Here is a 16,242-nt window from a genome sequence, read left to right on the forward strand (position 1 = left end):
TATTGTACCTATCTGCAAGAGAGTCTCCTCCATGCTGTTGGTTGCAGTGACCATGGCAACAGAGGCTCCAAGAGGGTCGGTGTCTGGAAAATGGACAGCCTCCGGGACGGGTCTGCGTTCACTAAGACCAAGCGGAGCAGAGAGCAACTCAAACTCCTCTTCACCCGTCAGACGCTCTGCATCATCTACATCCAACATGTTCCAGTCTTCTGCAGGGCAAACCGTGTGTTCAGACACATTGACCAAGACACAGTCTGCAGTGGTTGTTAATAATCCTAGCAAACTTTACATGCCTTGTCTGTGTTTTTATTGCCTGCTGCATTATTATTTTGGTTTATACGTATGTTTTGCATGTGGACACTTTTAATACCTTCATACACGCTGTCATGCTTTCCCAGCAGGTCTGGTGCTTGACCTTTATACCTAAAAAACAGAGATCAGTGGAAAAACGTCAGATTCATGTGAATTCGGCTATGTCAACATGTAGGGTTGTCTCACTAGGGTTGTGCCGACAGACGATAGTATTGTGTATAGCCGACAGTTTGAGATATCGCCTGCGGCTGATGCTTTTGACGATAGCAAGACGATTATTATTCTTAATAGTATTACTAGCCTGATAATAAAAATAATCTCTAATCAATATTGGGGCTTATTTGTTCCATCATATTTCTTTTGACGTGTTTTACAGTGTTAACCAATCACACACGATTCCGTTGAGTTTATCAATGCACTGGCCAATCAGAGGCGTTCAGATGAGTTTTGTTGTTGACTGAATTCTGCTCTCTCACATATTCCCTCATCATAAACAACAAAGTGCATATGTACGTGTGAAGTATAAGATTTATTCATTTATTTAGTGTTTACCCGCACTAGACTGAAGTCAGTCAGTGATGATGTTCTTTGATAATGTTAATGTTCTTTGCTCGTTTTCTGTAGATGCTGTTTGAATAACTAAGGAAATGTAAGCATTATAATTAGTAATGTATAATGCTTCTATTAAATTATTATGTTAAATACAAATTCAATCATATTAAAACAAATTTGTGACATGACGTCCATATGCTGATTGACTAAAAAGATATGTGTAGTTAATAGATTACACTAACAAGGCTGCTTTTAGCCATAGTTGGTTCACTCTCCGGCTAATAACTAAATTAAATTAGCACGATAATATCATGTGTCGGCGATCTATCAGGCTGACGATAGGCCGATATGACTATGGAGCATATCCCCCAGCACTAATTCTCACCTCTCAGGCAGTGGTCCTTTGATCTTGCTCTTCATGTTAAGGTATTTCTCTCTGCAGCTGCCACAGAGCAAATAATAGGGATTTCCACTTCCACACTCCCCTCCAAACCAGCCGTCAACATATGAGCCATTGCTGCGGTAACCCTGGCGATTGGCACTGCGACCACAGCCCGGGTGACTCTTCTTCATGTGCTGGTTGAAACTGGTCACGCTGGCCCCACACAGCTCACACACCACCACCTCATCACGCTCCTCCGTCTCACACACATGCTAACACACAAGTAAATGAGACAAAACCAGACAACTGCGGTCAGTTTGGAGAGTATGTCATATATGTATGAAGATTTGAAAGCCAGTGGAACATGGATCAGGGCTGAAGCATCCCAGTACGCATCTGCTGCTTCCATACTGTGCTGGGAAAACATGCACCGGTGTTAGTGAGAGTGAGAGAGCCAATATGTGTCCAATATGAGGATGTGAGTGAGCAAACTTTATGCAAGAACAATATGTGTGTCACTGAACAAATGTTTTTGTGTGTACAGCCGTGCAGGGGTTAAAGGTGAGTAGTAAAGCAGCGGCAGCCCCAGGCTGCTGTCACACACACCCATGTTGGCCAGTCCAGTACCTCCGGGATCCACATCCCCAGAATGTCAGAATCGGATGCAAGCTCCTGGTTGAACATGGCCTCCATGGCTTCCTGATCCAATTCGAGCTCCAACTCTTCATCCAGATTGAAGTCATACAGCGCCCCGAGCGGCCCAGGCTCCTGCTGCAGTCCAGAACCTTCTCGACGTGCTTGAGTTCGATGTGCCTGCACTGAGCGGTACAGTCCAGCTACACAAAAAAACACAACGTTACTGTGGAGTATTTACTGTTTTGATTCTTAAAATTGAATGTCGTAAAACTTATGTCTGTATACAGGTTGTGATGACCAACCAGTTAGTGTAGTTGACAAGTTTAGCTATTTTTTTCCTCATTATAAAAAAAAATATAAATAACTGTCCTGCAGACCTTACTAACTCACCTATCAGTAAGATTTCTTTTTTATGATTTTGATGATTTTTGATGATTTTGAAAATACTGCAATATTTTGAAATTTTTTAAAAAAAGTTTTAATATATTTTAAAATTAAATTAATTTCTACTGACAACAAAGAATTTCCAGCAGTCATTAGTCCAGTCTTCAGTGTCACGTTCTCCTTCGGAAATCATTCAAAAAAGCATATATTTGATGCTCAAGAAACATTTCTTATTATTATCAATGTTGAAAACAGTTGTGCTGCTTAACTGCTTAACATTTTTTCAGGATTCTTTGATAAATAGATATAAATGTCTGCTCAGGGTCAGATGAACCTAAAACCAGCCTGATTATACAGGACTTCATTAAAAGCGATTAATTGACTAGTTGTTCAGATAACCCACTGACTAGTCGATTTAGAAAGTATGTAACTTTGCAGATCCCTTTACCTGCACGAGCTAATAATGTGCGTGCAGCCAGGTCAAAGCGGTGTTTCCTGGTGGCTGCAGAGCGTCCTCTGGGAGTGGGGCCGGCAGAGGAAGAGCCCAAATCTTGATCAAGACCTTCAGGACTAGAATGGGAAAGAAGTAACAGAATGATAAATGGGCTACACACTGCTTAATTACACTCATGCCACAATACAATATGTCATGCCATGTATTCATACCTCTCACTGAATCCTTCCTCCATCTCTGCAGCATCAGCATTAGGGATGTCACCCGGTGAGCGCAGATAGCTCCTCTCCGTGCTCTTACCCCCTCCCGCTGCACCGGAGCAGGGATCTGAAGCCTCATCTGAGTCTGCCGTGCCAGGGTGGTCGATCATCCACATCGCAAGCACAGTGATGTTCTGAGCATCTGCCTCACCACGTGCACCTACAGACCAGCACAGAACATAATCTGAATATCTGACATGATTACATGAGAAAAAAAGCAGACATTCTGAATTTTTGACATGACATTTCTAGGTGTATGTGTGTCTACCTGTTGCTTCCAAAGCTTTCATGATCTGCCTGAGCGAGAAACCCATTTCCAACAGTGGAACTGCGATGGCAGGAGGAGGTGGAGATGTGGAAAGACGACTGCTAGGGTCTGATAATGCTTGGAGCAAATAAACAAACAAAATCAGCTGTTAAATACAGGACTATGTATATATGGATATACAGTCATGTACAAAGATCTGAAAGACAGCCTTTCTAATTAAATTTATTCTTGTTAATTGTTATGATGAAATAATTTATACTTCTGGTATATTTACATATTTCACACTTGTATGTATATTCCCAATAAATTTATTCTAGAGAAGAAAATTATATATACAAAGATAAGTAAAGATTACAGGTTTGTACTAATAGTGGAATGTTTATTTGTATGCCGGAGCTTGAGCTCTTGAAGCTCTGCCCTATTCTGAAAGGGGGCCGGGAGCACCAGCTCATTTGCATTTAAAGGGACACACAAAAACGTGACTAAAAGTGGCAATTTTACTATAAAAAAATATCTGTGGGGTATTTTGAGCTAAAACTTCACATACACACTCTGGGGACAAGGTCCCTCTTTAATAAACATTGTGTGTATTTGTACCTGTCCTGCTGGTGGTTCTGGCAGGCTGGGACTCAGGTGACGTGAGGCTCTGTCTCCGGCCGTGCTCGTCTGATGGTGAGGTGGGCAGCGATGAGACGGGAGGGGTCTGAGCTCTACGTGCTGGCAGAAGGGTGGTTGTTGGGTAGCTGGAGAACATCTGCCTGCTCAGACATGCACTTGCACATTAATCATGACACACAGAATGAAAGATTCAGTGTTCACACACTCTCAAAGAGACAAAGTGTTTGTGTGTGTGTGTGTGTGTGTGTGTACCTGAGCAGGCTGAGGGGCATTACTCCAGGTGATTCAGAAGCCGGTGCTGTCTCGGCGTCTGTAACAGGTGTGGTGGCTGTGGTAACAGGTGTGGTTGCTGTGGTGGTGTCCTCCAGCGAGGAGCTCATGAAGGAGGTGCTGCTGGAGGCTGATGGGGAGGTGGTGACCGGAGTTTGAAACCGTTGGTCTCCCTCTAACTCCTCACACTCTGTGTCCACTAAAAACAAATACATTCTCATAATTTATGAAGAGAACTATGCATCTTGTGAATGAAATAAAAAAAAAAAAAAAAAAAAAAAAAAAAAAAAAAAAAAAACAACAACATAGCTTGCAACAAATGCACCAGAATGAAAATTCCTGGTCAGATCCAAAAATTCTTGACCCATTACAGCAAAAATAATAATTTCCATTAATGTTATTCACTCAAACTTAATTGAAATTATGTGACTTTGCATCACATAAAATGTCCAATCATTTATAAAAAATAGTTTAAATAAATTAAATTAAATTGTTTTTATTTAATTGAATATTAAAAAAAAAAAATATATATGCTAAAACCCACTGAAGTGAGATTTTTTTTAAGGACAATTCAAACGTCAGCCTTCGAGTCTGAGTTTTTAAAAAAAATTCATTGCCATCATATACAATATCAAAATATCAAGCAATATTCGTAAAGGATAGCAGCAATTACACTATACAGTCAAGACTTTATAAACTACCAGTTTATAAAACTACAGGTTTTTTTTTTTTTTCAAGAAATTGTAAAAAAATACAAAAGATTTCAATTTCAAATAAATTGTTTTTTGTTTGTTTTGTTCTTCTTTCTTTTTTTTTTTTTTTTTTTTTTTACTTTAAAATCATATTAGAATGATTTTTTAAAGGATCATGTGACAGAAGACTAAAGTAATGGCTGCTGAAAAATCAGATCTACTAACAGATTACATTTAAAAGTATATTAAAATAGTCAAAATGGTTATTTTAAATTGTAATGTTTCACAAAATTACTGTATTAACCATATTTTTAACCAAATAAATGCAGCCTTGGTGAGCATAAGACATTTCTTTTGAAAACATAACAAAAAATCTTGACCCCAAACCTATGAACAGCAGTGTAGTTTAAGTCAGTTTATGTGTATCAGGTTAGTTTTAAGTTTTCAGATATACCTGGTTTAGAACTGTGGCCTTCCTTTTCTTCAAGTAGGCTATTGACCACCAGTTTGTAGATCATAGCTTGCGCCCGCTCTAGGTCTGCCAGCCCAAGTGCCCTTTTAATGGGCGACCTCATCACCGCCCGCTTCACCATGTGTCGCATCAGAAACTGCAGAGCCGATCGCAGCTCTGCCTCCTCCTGACACACGTTCACCCCAGGGCTGGCACAATCCGCATTATGACCGCTGTCAGGCGTGACTTTGGGGATCAGCAGCAGCTCAGCGTATTTACTGCAGCTCAGAAGTACGCTCAGGGTCTTCATCGCTCCCAGATACAGATACGACAACTGCACCGCATGCACCTCCATCTGCGCAGCCGCCTCCTGCGAGCGCATCCCCACCATCTCCTGCAGCCTGCGCCGTCCCTCCGCTGGAGTCTGCTGTGTGGCATCCTGTGTGTAGGCAGCAAGCTCGCTCTCGGAGCGAGAGTTGGGCGGAGCTCGAGCTCGAACCTCATCTAAGCTGTGAGATACACGCAGGTCTCCTGTCCCCTCTTTTGGTTTGGTGCGCGACTCATTCTCCCGTTCTTCCTGGGGTTCGTGGCGATGTCTTCTCTCGTGCCGCCGACCGGAGGCAGATTTGGAGCCATCGTCTTGCAGGCTTGCGAGGGCGGTGAGGTCCAGCAGCAGAGCAGCAGTGAGTCCACAGAAACGTGAAACGTCGAAGGGAAGAGGCTCGATTGGTTCCAAGTTGTACAACGGCGTGTCACTGGGCGACCAAAAAGTGGGGAAGTCAATGAAAAGGAGCCACAAACCAAACACAGAGAGAGAAAGTGAGGGAGCAGGGAGGAGGGCCAGGGAACATGCAACGTCATGGAGCGAATGCAAAGGAAAAAGTCAATGAAATGATTTGGGAGGAAGAAAAATGGATAAAGAGACCAAGGAGAGCAGAAGACAGAAAAGTAGGAGAGCTCTAGGGAGCAGGAGCGAGGCAAAAGCCTCAATTTCACATTCATATAAATCACTCAAACAGATGCCCATCTCTCACCTGATGGTAATCTCCGCCTCATCCCACTGCACCTTAGCTGATGTGCTCCCCTCCTTCACCACACCCAGCAGAGTGGCGTGTCTCCCCGTCTGCTTGTGCACACACCGTCCCCCCATCCTTAACCCACCATCTACTCCCCCTATCACAGCTAACACCGGCCACACCTGGTGGCACAGCGTCCGCAGGTGCGCCTCCGAGAGCTCGGCCGCCGCGTGCCGTCCGCTTCTTCCTCTCTCCTCCTCTCGCTCTTCCTCCTTCTCGTCCTGCTCCTCTCTGCTCTGTGCCGAGTGGCTCTTGCGTAGTCTGGTGGCCCCTGCTGGAGGAGCTCCTTCTCGCAGGCAGCCCCTGATTTGCTGGAGGCGCTGAAGGATGCTGCTGTTGATAGTTTGGGTCCAGCGCTCTGAACGGTGTAAGATACGGACCAGCTGGGTGGTGGCTTCAGCAAGGACAGTGGCCACAGGGCTGCAGATCGGGTCACCAGGTAACAGGTCACGTGGTGTGCCCCTCATCTGCATGTCACAGATTTTTACCTGCAGGGAAGGGGTGGGCAAAATACTGGTTAGAACAATATAGAAAACTGTAAGAAATTGTCAATCTGTATACATTTTTGTTGATATCGCTGGTATGACAGTTCTACATTGCATTCTACTAAACTGTTTATTTTTTAAAGGAATCTGTAAAAAAAATAATAAAAAAATAAAAAATAAAAAAAATTCTAATTCATCAAAATTATCATCAATAACCAACCACAACTAAAAAAAACATTTTTGTTAATTGAAATACAGCTGAAATGAAATAAAATATAAATATTTGATGAAAAACGTAAAATAAAAAAAAGAAATGTCACCTTACCTTGGCATAAAATAAATGTAAGCTAAGGAAATAAAATTAATAAATAGAAATAAATGAAATTAACTAAAACTGAAATAAAAATTAAACCTAAATAATTTTTTTTAATTAAATAAAAAAACCTATTTAAAATGAAAAAAGCACATAAAATTAAAAACAAATGTAAAATATTAAGCTTTATTACATGGATTGAAAAATTATGCACATTCATAAATTTGTTTCATAGCCATGTATGTGACTGTTTAAATAATAGAAAAATGCATCAATTTTGTTAACGACCCAAAAGATTTACAAATGATATAATTTTTGTGCTTATGTTGCCCACCTCTAAGGTTTAGACTGACCTTCCACCAACATGATTATGCAGTCTGACCAGTTCAGTGTTATTTTAGATAAACAGAAGACCACAGTGTTTAAATCAACATCAGCACTTCTGTGTCTTACCTTCTCCCCGGGGTTACTGCTGTAGAACATGACACAAGGGTACAGCTCTGTAGCATCGACATCCTCAAAGGCCAGTTTGGGTTCCTGCCACATAGAGCCACGTGGTTTAGGACATAAGCACATATGACGTAAGGTATGACAGTTAATTTGTATTACAGCTCAGCTTTTGAAATGCAAGTTGGTAAAATGGTTGAGTATTTGTGTGTTTGTAAGTGGGCTGCACCACACCTCTCCATTCTTGCCAAAGGACACAGTCCTGGCCTCCATGTCCAGCACACAGGTGATGTAGTCTCCTTGTGTGTAACTGGACAGCGTGAGGGTCTGCTCTCCATTATGGTAGAGGTTGCCGCTGTATGCACGGTAGAGCCACATGTCGGCTGTTGTGCGGTGGTTGAAATCATGCACGGGCCAGCGTGACACACCCACACACGTTCCCTCATTTCCACGATTCTCCTTCACGATATAGAACTGAAAACAAATCATACACACTCTTATACTCACACACCTTGACACAATGCACATATTATGCTACTGGCTTACATGAAGTTTGGGGTCAGTAAGACCTTTTAAAATTGAATTTAATAATTTTATTCAACATGGATGCATTAAATTAATCAAAAGTGACAGAAATCTTTTCTTAAATTATGAAAGTCTTTACTATTTCAACTTAAATCTATTGAACTTTCTATTCATCACAGAATCAGCAAAAAATGTATCAGTTTCCACAAATATATTAATAAGCAAAACTGCTTTTAACATATATAATTCTTGAGGACCAAATTAGCATATTAGAAGGGATCATGTGACAATGAAGGGCTAAGTTTTAAAAAATTTACTGTGCCATAACAGAAATTAGATTTTAAAATACTTTAAAACTGATAAGATACTTTAGATATGTATATATTTAAAATTGAATTTATTGCTTTTACTTGAGTTTTGATCAAATAGTATAGTTTTGACCCCAAACTTCTGAACTTTAGTGTAAAAAAAAAAAAAAAAAGTGTGTAGAACCTTCCAATGGTAACAGCCAGAGGAAATACCAGTGGAGGCCAGGCCGTAACCTTTGCCTCCACTGCCATGTGTCAGTCCATGTCCGCTTTCCACCACACAGCACTGTGCCTTCTCAGGGTCAAAGGTTACTTCCTGGATAGGCAAATTTTCTTCTTCCTCCTCTGATTCACCCTTAAACAACAAGATGGCATTTAAAGGCATTAGGTATGAGTACATTTTAAAGCATTACAACCTCTTACACTTGACTGACTGAATCTCCGTCACCTGTAGTTTGAGCTCCTGCTCTCTCTCTTTCAGCTGGATGGTGTGTTTGGCTTGAGCAACAGGTGCCTCCCACATACAATCCGAGAGCAGCGAGAACAACCTCTCCACCACCTACCACACAAAGACAAATTAAACTCTGCAACACATATTCCATAATTAAAAAAAAAAAAAAAAAAAAAAAAAAAAAAAAAGAGCACAACAGAGGTATGTAGAATTAGACCTGGGTCATCTGATGGTCCTCCACGCTGCTCTCACAGGCAGGAAGCACAGCTTCCAAAACATGAAGGGCTAACAGCCGTGTCCTCAAATTACCAACCAATGGAATGCCTGAAAAATACACACATTTAACTAATCTAACAACTAGCACACAGACAAGACGATGTGGTTGGGACATTGAAGTACTACCTGAACACCATTTCTGAGCAGCAATGTTGAGAAGGACTTCAGTCCATTTAGGAGAGGCCATCTTGGACTGAATGGCTTTAGAAGAGACAACTCGCCGCAGAAATACCAAGAAGTCTCCGAGGTGCAGCTCTGCTGTGTGTCTCTTACGTAACAATGCTACACCAAAATAAAAGCAATATATAAATAACAGTAAATAAAAGTAACTTACTGAGCATGTTGCTGTTGACCTGCAATTGTCCTACCTTGAAAATCTTTTTTCTGAGCATCTGCACAGTCGTCAGTCTTCTCCTGTAGTTCTGTACTTGCACTGAGCGTGCTTCCAGCAGCCTGAGCCAGCAGAGTCTTCAGCTGACAGCACAGAAGATCCAGCAGAGCCTGGACCACCTTAGGACCCAACCTGTCTGCATATGTCCTGATGTAAAGATAGGAAAGAGCAAAAGTTAAAGAATCTGTCTTCTGTGCTCCTGCTAAGAGAGATTTAAACAGTGTGATGTGACCAAACAAACCTAATTAACTTCTGATAAATTACACTACAGAGTTTCATCATGACTGCATTTATTTGATCAAATACGGAATAAAGAAACAGTTTGATTATAAAACATTATTATCATTTAAAATAACCGCTTTGTGTTTTAATATATTTTTAAATGTAGGTTATTTCTGTGATGGCAAAGGTGGATCTTCAAAGAAACAATATGCTGATTTTCTGCTCTAGAACCATTTGAAAACACTTGTGCTGTTTAATAGTTTTGTGATATTTGTAGGGATTCTTTGATGAGTAAAACATTCAAAAGAACAGCATTTATTTGAAATAGATCTTTTGTAACACTGTAACAGTATTTACTGTCACTTCTAATGAATTGAATGCATTCATTTCCTTAAAAAAAATCTTACTGACCCCAAACCTCTGAATTGTAATGTAAACAAGACGCCAAAATCTCACAGTGGGTCTAAAGAACATTCATGGAGTAGCATCACAATTTAAAACATACAGCATTTGAAGTTCAGATCAGCTATGAAATATCAGGTTTTAACAATCTGCGAGAGAACTGTGTTGTACCCGGTGCTGATGGCTAGTATCTGTAGCAATCTGGTGCTGGCCACTTTGAGGGCAGTGCTGAGCTGAGAGCCTGCAGGTTTGTGCAGGAGTTGCAGTGTCTGTCCAAGCAGGGTTTCCGTTCCACAAAGCTGAGAGAGAACATCCAACAGACCGCTGGAGATAGCTAATGATACATCGACAGGCTGGTATCGCACACTTAGAGCAAAGACCGTCACCAACAGCAGCCTCTGCTGGGCCTCTGTAAACACACACAGCATAGTGAATATACTGTACATTCAGCATTATATATGCTACATAAATGAATATACTGAATGTGTGCTCAAATACATTACCTATGTGGTGCTTGTTTGCTTGCAGGGCTCTCTCTAATGTGACTGACAGCTGCTGATAAATCTTATGAACAGCTGTCTGAATGTCCATCTGTAAACTTTTCTTGGCTGCTCTGACTCCATCCTACAAGGAAAGATAAAGGACATGCAGAGCAAAGCATGGATATTGATGTTCAAAAATATTTATCATAACATGTCAGTTCTTCAAACTCAGTTTCTTGTTCAATATGTGTTACAGCAAGAAGACTGAATTTCTCACAGACATTCTGATCAGTTGTATGGGTCTTCATAGCTATTTTTTCAGTAAGGCCTTATGCCCATATTCTAGCATAAATTAGCACGTATTAAGCCAGCATGACCTACAAAGATGATCAACTATGTTTAAAAACTCAATTTGTTGCTTGTTATCCACTGATAATGGTCATAAATTAATGTTGAACAGTATGACACACATTCAAAAACAGATTTTCTCTTCTTCAGTAACTCTGAAACAAGTCTAAGATTAGATCCATGTAACAGTTACCTGGTAATGGTGCAGTTGGACACTCTCCCCTTTTGGCCCCCCATTGCTGACAGCACCAAGGCCAAAACATCCCGACAGGAACTGCAGTCTGACTGATGATAGCAGAGAGGCAGAGTGAAAACTGAGGCCTGTGCGTCCAGCTCCACCTCCAGCGCCTGCCTGGCTGCTTTTCTCCTCCATCCCAGAAATCAAAACCACAATCTGGTGAAGGGCCTCCAGACGCAACTATATAAAAACACAAAACACCACCATAAAAGCACAAGATAAACAAAGTCTGTGGGTGGAAGTGAAGACAGGCATCTGACAAATAAAGAGCCAGAACATACCTCTGCTCGACTCTGTTGCTGCTCCATGGCTATAATAATGGCCTGAGGGCTAGTGGACACGCTCTCTTCTGGTTCCTTGAACGCAGGGGCGTTCCCAACATCTCCACTGATGAAGTTCACTATGTTCTCGATGAGTGCATGGAGCCTGAATGAATGGCTCAGATCGAGGTCTGACTCCTCGTAGGACTGTGGAGAGCTGTACAAACACTCGCGAGCTGAGCGTCCTCCAAACCAGTCAGCAGAAGAGTCTGGAGAACTGTACAGAAAGCCTGGAAACACAAGACATCTGTTGAACAGATTTTGTAATAATGGGCCAATAATAAAATGTTACCATTAAAATTTTATAATTAAAAATTATATAATTTGTGTGCCATGTACATTTAGGCTTAATACAGTATTGCATTGTTTCTCGTGTGGCTTCTATGAAACTAATTTTTTTCTGTGAAGACAGCTATTTGTATGACATGAGTTTATGAAGTACTCCAAAGCAGATGAACTCAGGTCACTCGAGCACAACCTCAGCTCTGACCTGAAGCGGTCACATTTGATTTTTGATTTTCATTCACTATTCCCGAAAACAACGGAGCAAATTTAGAGACTGAGTGTGCTGGAAGTTCTGTGAATGCCATATTCTGCTTAGAAGCCAGAATTCTTTTTTCCAAAAAAAAATAAATAAAATTTGTATGATTTACAGGTGAAATGTGAACGGGACAGACAGGTATTTGAGTTCTGCCATAAACTGTGCTTTACTTGTGTGCAGGCCTGTACATGAATGACAATAAGGAATAAGTATTATGTGAGTAGTATTTTATAGAATTTTTTTGCTGTGGCATATTTTGGGCTTGGGAAATAAATCTGGCAATGCATGAAGAGGCTATAAAGATGCCAGCAGGAATCCTATTTCATGGACCCATTTAGCCATGTAGAAAAAATAGACGGACACACAGAGCTGTCAGAGATACATTACGTGTGTACACAGATAGACTTTTGCACAAATATACAGATTAAGAGAGTAGTACAGTATGTCACACTGCTACAGCCTCAGAATGTTAAAGGCGGGGCGTTACCTCTTTTTTTAGGAGTGAAAGCTAAATCCAGATCCACATTCCTCCTCACATTCTGAAACGGGTCACACAGACAGGTTACATAACTGCAATTGATATAGTTATATATCAAGCAAAACAGATAAGGCAGCATGTCCATGTGTCACACATCTTACCAGTGAGTATCCCTCCTCATCAGACTCTGGCTGGGAGAGATCAGACTCACTCCTGGATTTTGTGAGTCTGCAGCTAGGACTGCTCTGGATGGACCGACTCTCTGCCGACAGGCTCTCACTCCTACACACAAAACGAAAATGGGAAGTTACATGTCCTGTGAGTGGACATAACATAATCGTGTCATTCAAATGTGACCTAAATATAAATTAATACCGCTAATGAAGAATGTGTTTTGTTTATTGAAATTATGTATCAGAGCAACCGCTGCTTTTAATTGCAATTGTGTCAGCTCTTAAAGGTTCTTCAAAATTAGGGCAGCACACAAGGTGTCTTGCAACTGCATAATCTGAAATCTAGAAAAGTAGGTCAGGCATTCCTGGGCAGGACTGGCAGCGCTGGAGCAGACTGGAAAGGTGAACGAGTTCAGCGAGACCTTCAGGCTCCAAAGATAAGGGTTATGATTCGAAAGACTCAAGTCATGCTTGCACATGTTAAATCAGCTAAATGTACTGACGATGCTTCTCACCTCGTCATAAACCCGCCTGCGTCCGGGTTGACCCCACCTGTGAGGGGTTGCTGATTGATGTGCTGAGCGAGCGGTGTGCTGACGGCCAGCAGGAGCATGGCACAGCGGTGGATGACAGCATTGCACGTGGTGGTGTAAAGATCCTGTCCCTCCTGAGGGGTTGTGCTGCTCCTGCGCTCCGGACCGGGCTGAGCCGGCTCTTCCTGTACGCTCATGCTTCCGGTTCGATCTTGCTCCCTTCCTCGCGCTGCCTCCCGTGCTGATAGGAAACATTGAAAGATTTCTGTGTCCGCCAAGACATAAGACACAGAGCGGCCAGGTTAGGGAAGCAGCCAAGAAGCACGACGTTAACGAAGTTATTTATTAGTATCCGCTACCATTCAAATGTATGTTTTTTTGTTAAGAAATGGATGGATGCATTAAACTAAAGACTTTCACATTAACAAACAAGAGATTTACATTTCAAATAAATGGTGTTCTTTTGAATTTTGTATTCATCTGAAAAAAAAAAAAAAATAGTATCATGGTTTCCACTTAAATATTAAGCAGCACAACTGTTTCTTGAGCATTATAGGAATAAATAATTTAAAAATACAAAAAAACAGAACCTTTTGAATGGTAGTGTATATTGTGTGGTGTGTTCTAGCACAATGCAATTTAGACTTAACTTACATCAAACCAATTCTTAAATATTTCTTTAAAGTAATAAATTAAAACTGTCATTATTTACTCATCCTCATGTCATTCCAAACCTAAAACCTATAGTATTTTTTTTTTTTTTTTTTTTTTTGGATGTTGTGAGAAGTTTATTTGTTTTTTTTTTTTTTATATCTCTTATGGTTTTAGAATGATAAGAGGGGAAATAAACAATTAAAGAATATAAATTTTTAGGTGTAATAACTAAGATCTCAAAAAAGGAAAGAAAGTGTGTAAGATTGTGTGTGACAACTTTGCTCAGTGCCACCCAAAGCATCAGCCAACATTAGCGCACACATACATACATGCCTTCACAAACGTGTCAGAACTCACTTCCTGCGGTCATGACCTCATGCTCTCTTTCCTCCTCATCATCTTCCTGCTCCTGATGACCCTCTTCTCTTTCTCTCTCTCTGTCTCTCTCCTCCAGCTCAGCCTCTTCGTCTATAGTTCGGGTGAAAGAGTGTTCCTGTGGGTCCATCTCAACAGAGTCCACATTATCAGAGATCTGCACTCAGGAAAAGAAATGGCATTACATATAATGAGATCCAACATTAAAACTCTAGGATTTTCCTAGAATCTTAAATAATTTACATCAAAACATAAAAAATGAGTTTTTTTTTTTATTGTAATTTCACTTTCTTCAAAGATCTGGTTTTCAATCAAACTGTTATATTTTTTTTTAATTTTTTATTTCAAAAAGAGTCATACTCTGCGTTCTCGTGATGATGAACGGGTCTGGATGAGCTCCATGTTCTTACAAGCCAAGAGGCGATTCCGCACCTTATACACACTGCGATACACCTCTGCCAAGAGTTTACATGGCTGATATCTGTAGGAAGACAGAAAATAGGAAAGAAATTCTTTATTAGTGTCCACAGTGTAGTATTTTCTGAAGTGATGTAGAATATAATGTCATACCTCCCCTCTCCACACGCCTGTCCCAGCAGCCCTGTGTGTTTCAGCAGGACAGCAAGCACAAAGCGGGACACTGTGTCTAACAGAGCCTCATTCGGCAATGATGCACTGTCCCAATCTACACAAACACACACACAAAAGACTAAATTAACATGTCATCTAAGACATTTGTTTGCACAGATGAAAAGTGGATAATGCTAATGGAAAAATTAATTCTGCTTTTAATCAATAACTGCAAATTACTGCAAAGTTAGGATAGTTTGTGCCATAAAGAACTGGTTTATGGCCAGCTGTAACATAACAGAATATGAATGTTAATTGCTTTTTTATTGAACTGTAACCTCAAAGCAATAATTATGGAAAAATACTCTGCCCCATCACGGGGATCTAAGCTTAATTATGACAGAATTTCTACATTCTGAAACTGCTTTGCTATTGCAGGGGATTTTAATATTCACATAGATAATGCAGAAATCAAAACTAAAAAAGAAATTATAACTGTTTTAAACACTTTTGAACTGATTCAGCATGTGCATGGACCCACACACAATCGTGGATACACTCTAGATTTACTCATCAGTAGAGGTCTAAACATTTCATCCACCGTTATTAAGGATGTATCACTATCTCTGTATTTTATTTGATATATTGAACTCTGCTACCACTGAATCTAGATCTGTCTCTGTCAGAAAGATATGCATTAACGAAAACACTAGTGTGCTATTTATGGAGGCTATATCTTTAACACCAAGCATTACTGCAGACTCTGTTGATCTTCTCCTTGATTCCTTTAACTCAAAAGTTAAGAATGTTATTGATTATATTGCTCCTGTAAAAGTCAGTAAAACGACAGGCAGACAAAAATCAACTTGGAGAAAATCAGCAGCAGTTCAGTGAATGAAAAGACAATGCAGAACGGATGTGGCGGAAGATGAAACTTGAAATTCACTATAGCATTCATAAAGACAGCCTTCATGCTTTCAATGTGAAACTTCTTCTCAAACCTTATAAACTGTAACTTAAACAATGATAGGATTAATTTTGTTGTTTTTTTGTTGATTAAGAAGTGTGTTGAGAGGGTTAGAAAACTTGTGTATTTATTGAATAAGCACTGTGCTATGTCCAAACTGACTGCACTGTATTTTACATATATACATATATACATACATATATATATATATAATCATTTCCTATTTTTAACTGTTTTAAATTCATTTTAAATCAATTTTTAAATAATTTTAAAAGTTTTTACATTTTATTTGATTATTTTTTATGATTATTTTACTTCCTTTTATATAATGCACCTTGAATTACCATTGTATATGAAATGTGCTATGTAAATAAACTTGCCTTGTCTA

General features: G+C 40.1%; 1 protein-coding gene across 1 annotated transcript in view; it reads right to left on the reverse strand.

Moving 5' to 3' along the window:
• LOC109092670 (probable E3 ubiquitin-protein ligase HERC1) overlaps positions 1 to 16,242 on the reverse strand; it is a 45,289-nt gene that overhangs the window by 15,994 nt on the left and 13,053 nt on the right. The window contains 28 exon segments of the mRNA XM_042727577.1: positions 9 to 209; positions 371 to 423; positions 1,250 to 1,518; positions 1,853 to 2,082; positions 2,715 to 2,836; positions 2,933 to 3,140; positions 3,249 to 3,365; positions 3,846 to 4,006; positions 4,119 to 4,335; positions 5,283 to 6,058; positions 6,314 to 6,843; positions 7,607 to 7,690; positions 7,835 to 8,074; positions 8,618 to 8,788; positions 8,882 to 8,992; positions 9,102 to 9,208; positions 9,287 to 9,442; positions 9,529 to 9,698; positions 10,347 to 10,584; positions 10,679 to 10,799; positions 11,199 to 11,423; positions 11,525 to 11,793; positions 12,592 to 12,643; positions 12,744 to 12,864; positions 13,271 to 13,553; positions 14,300 to 14,474; positions 14,678 to 14,798; positions 14,888 to 15,002. Of these exon segments, the coding sequence (XP_042583511.1) occupies positions 9 to 209; positions 371 to 423; positions 1,250 to 1,518; positions 1,853 to 2,082; positions 2,715 to 2,836; positions 2,933 to 3,140; positions 3,249 to 3,365; positions 3,846 to 4,006; positions 4,119 to 4,335; positions 5,283 to 6,058; positions 6,314 to 6,843; positions 7,607 to 7,690; positions 7,835 to 8,074; positions 8,618 to 8,788; positions 8,882 to 8,992; positions 9,102 to 9,208; positions 9,287 to 9,442; positions 9,529 to 9,698; positions 10,347 to 10,584; positions 10,679 to 10,799; positions 11,199 to 11,423; positions 11,525 to 11,793; positions 12,592 to 12,643; positions 12,744 to 12,864; positions 13,271 to 13,553; positions 14,300 to 14,474; positions 14,678 to 14,798; positions 14,888 to 15,002 (5,643 nt within the window).

The sequence above is a fragment of the Cyprinus carpio genome, chromosome B7 (genome assembly GCF_018340385.1).
Source record: "Cyprinus carpio isolate SPL01 chromosome B7, ASM1834038v1, whole genome shotgun sequence".
Taxonomy (NCBI): Eukaryota; Metazoa; Chordata; class Actinopteri; order Cypriniformes; family Cyprinidae; genus Cyprinus; species Cyprinus carpio.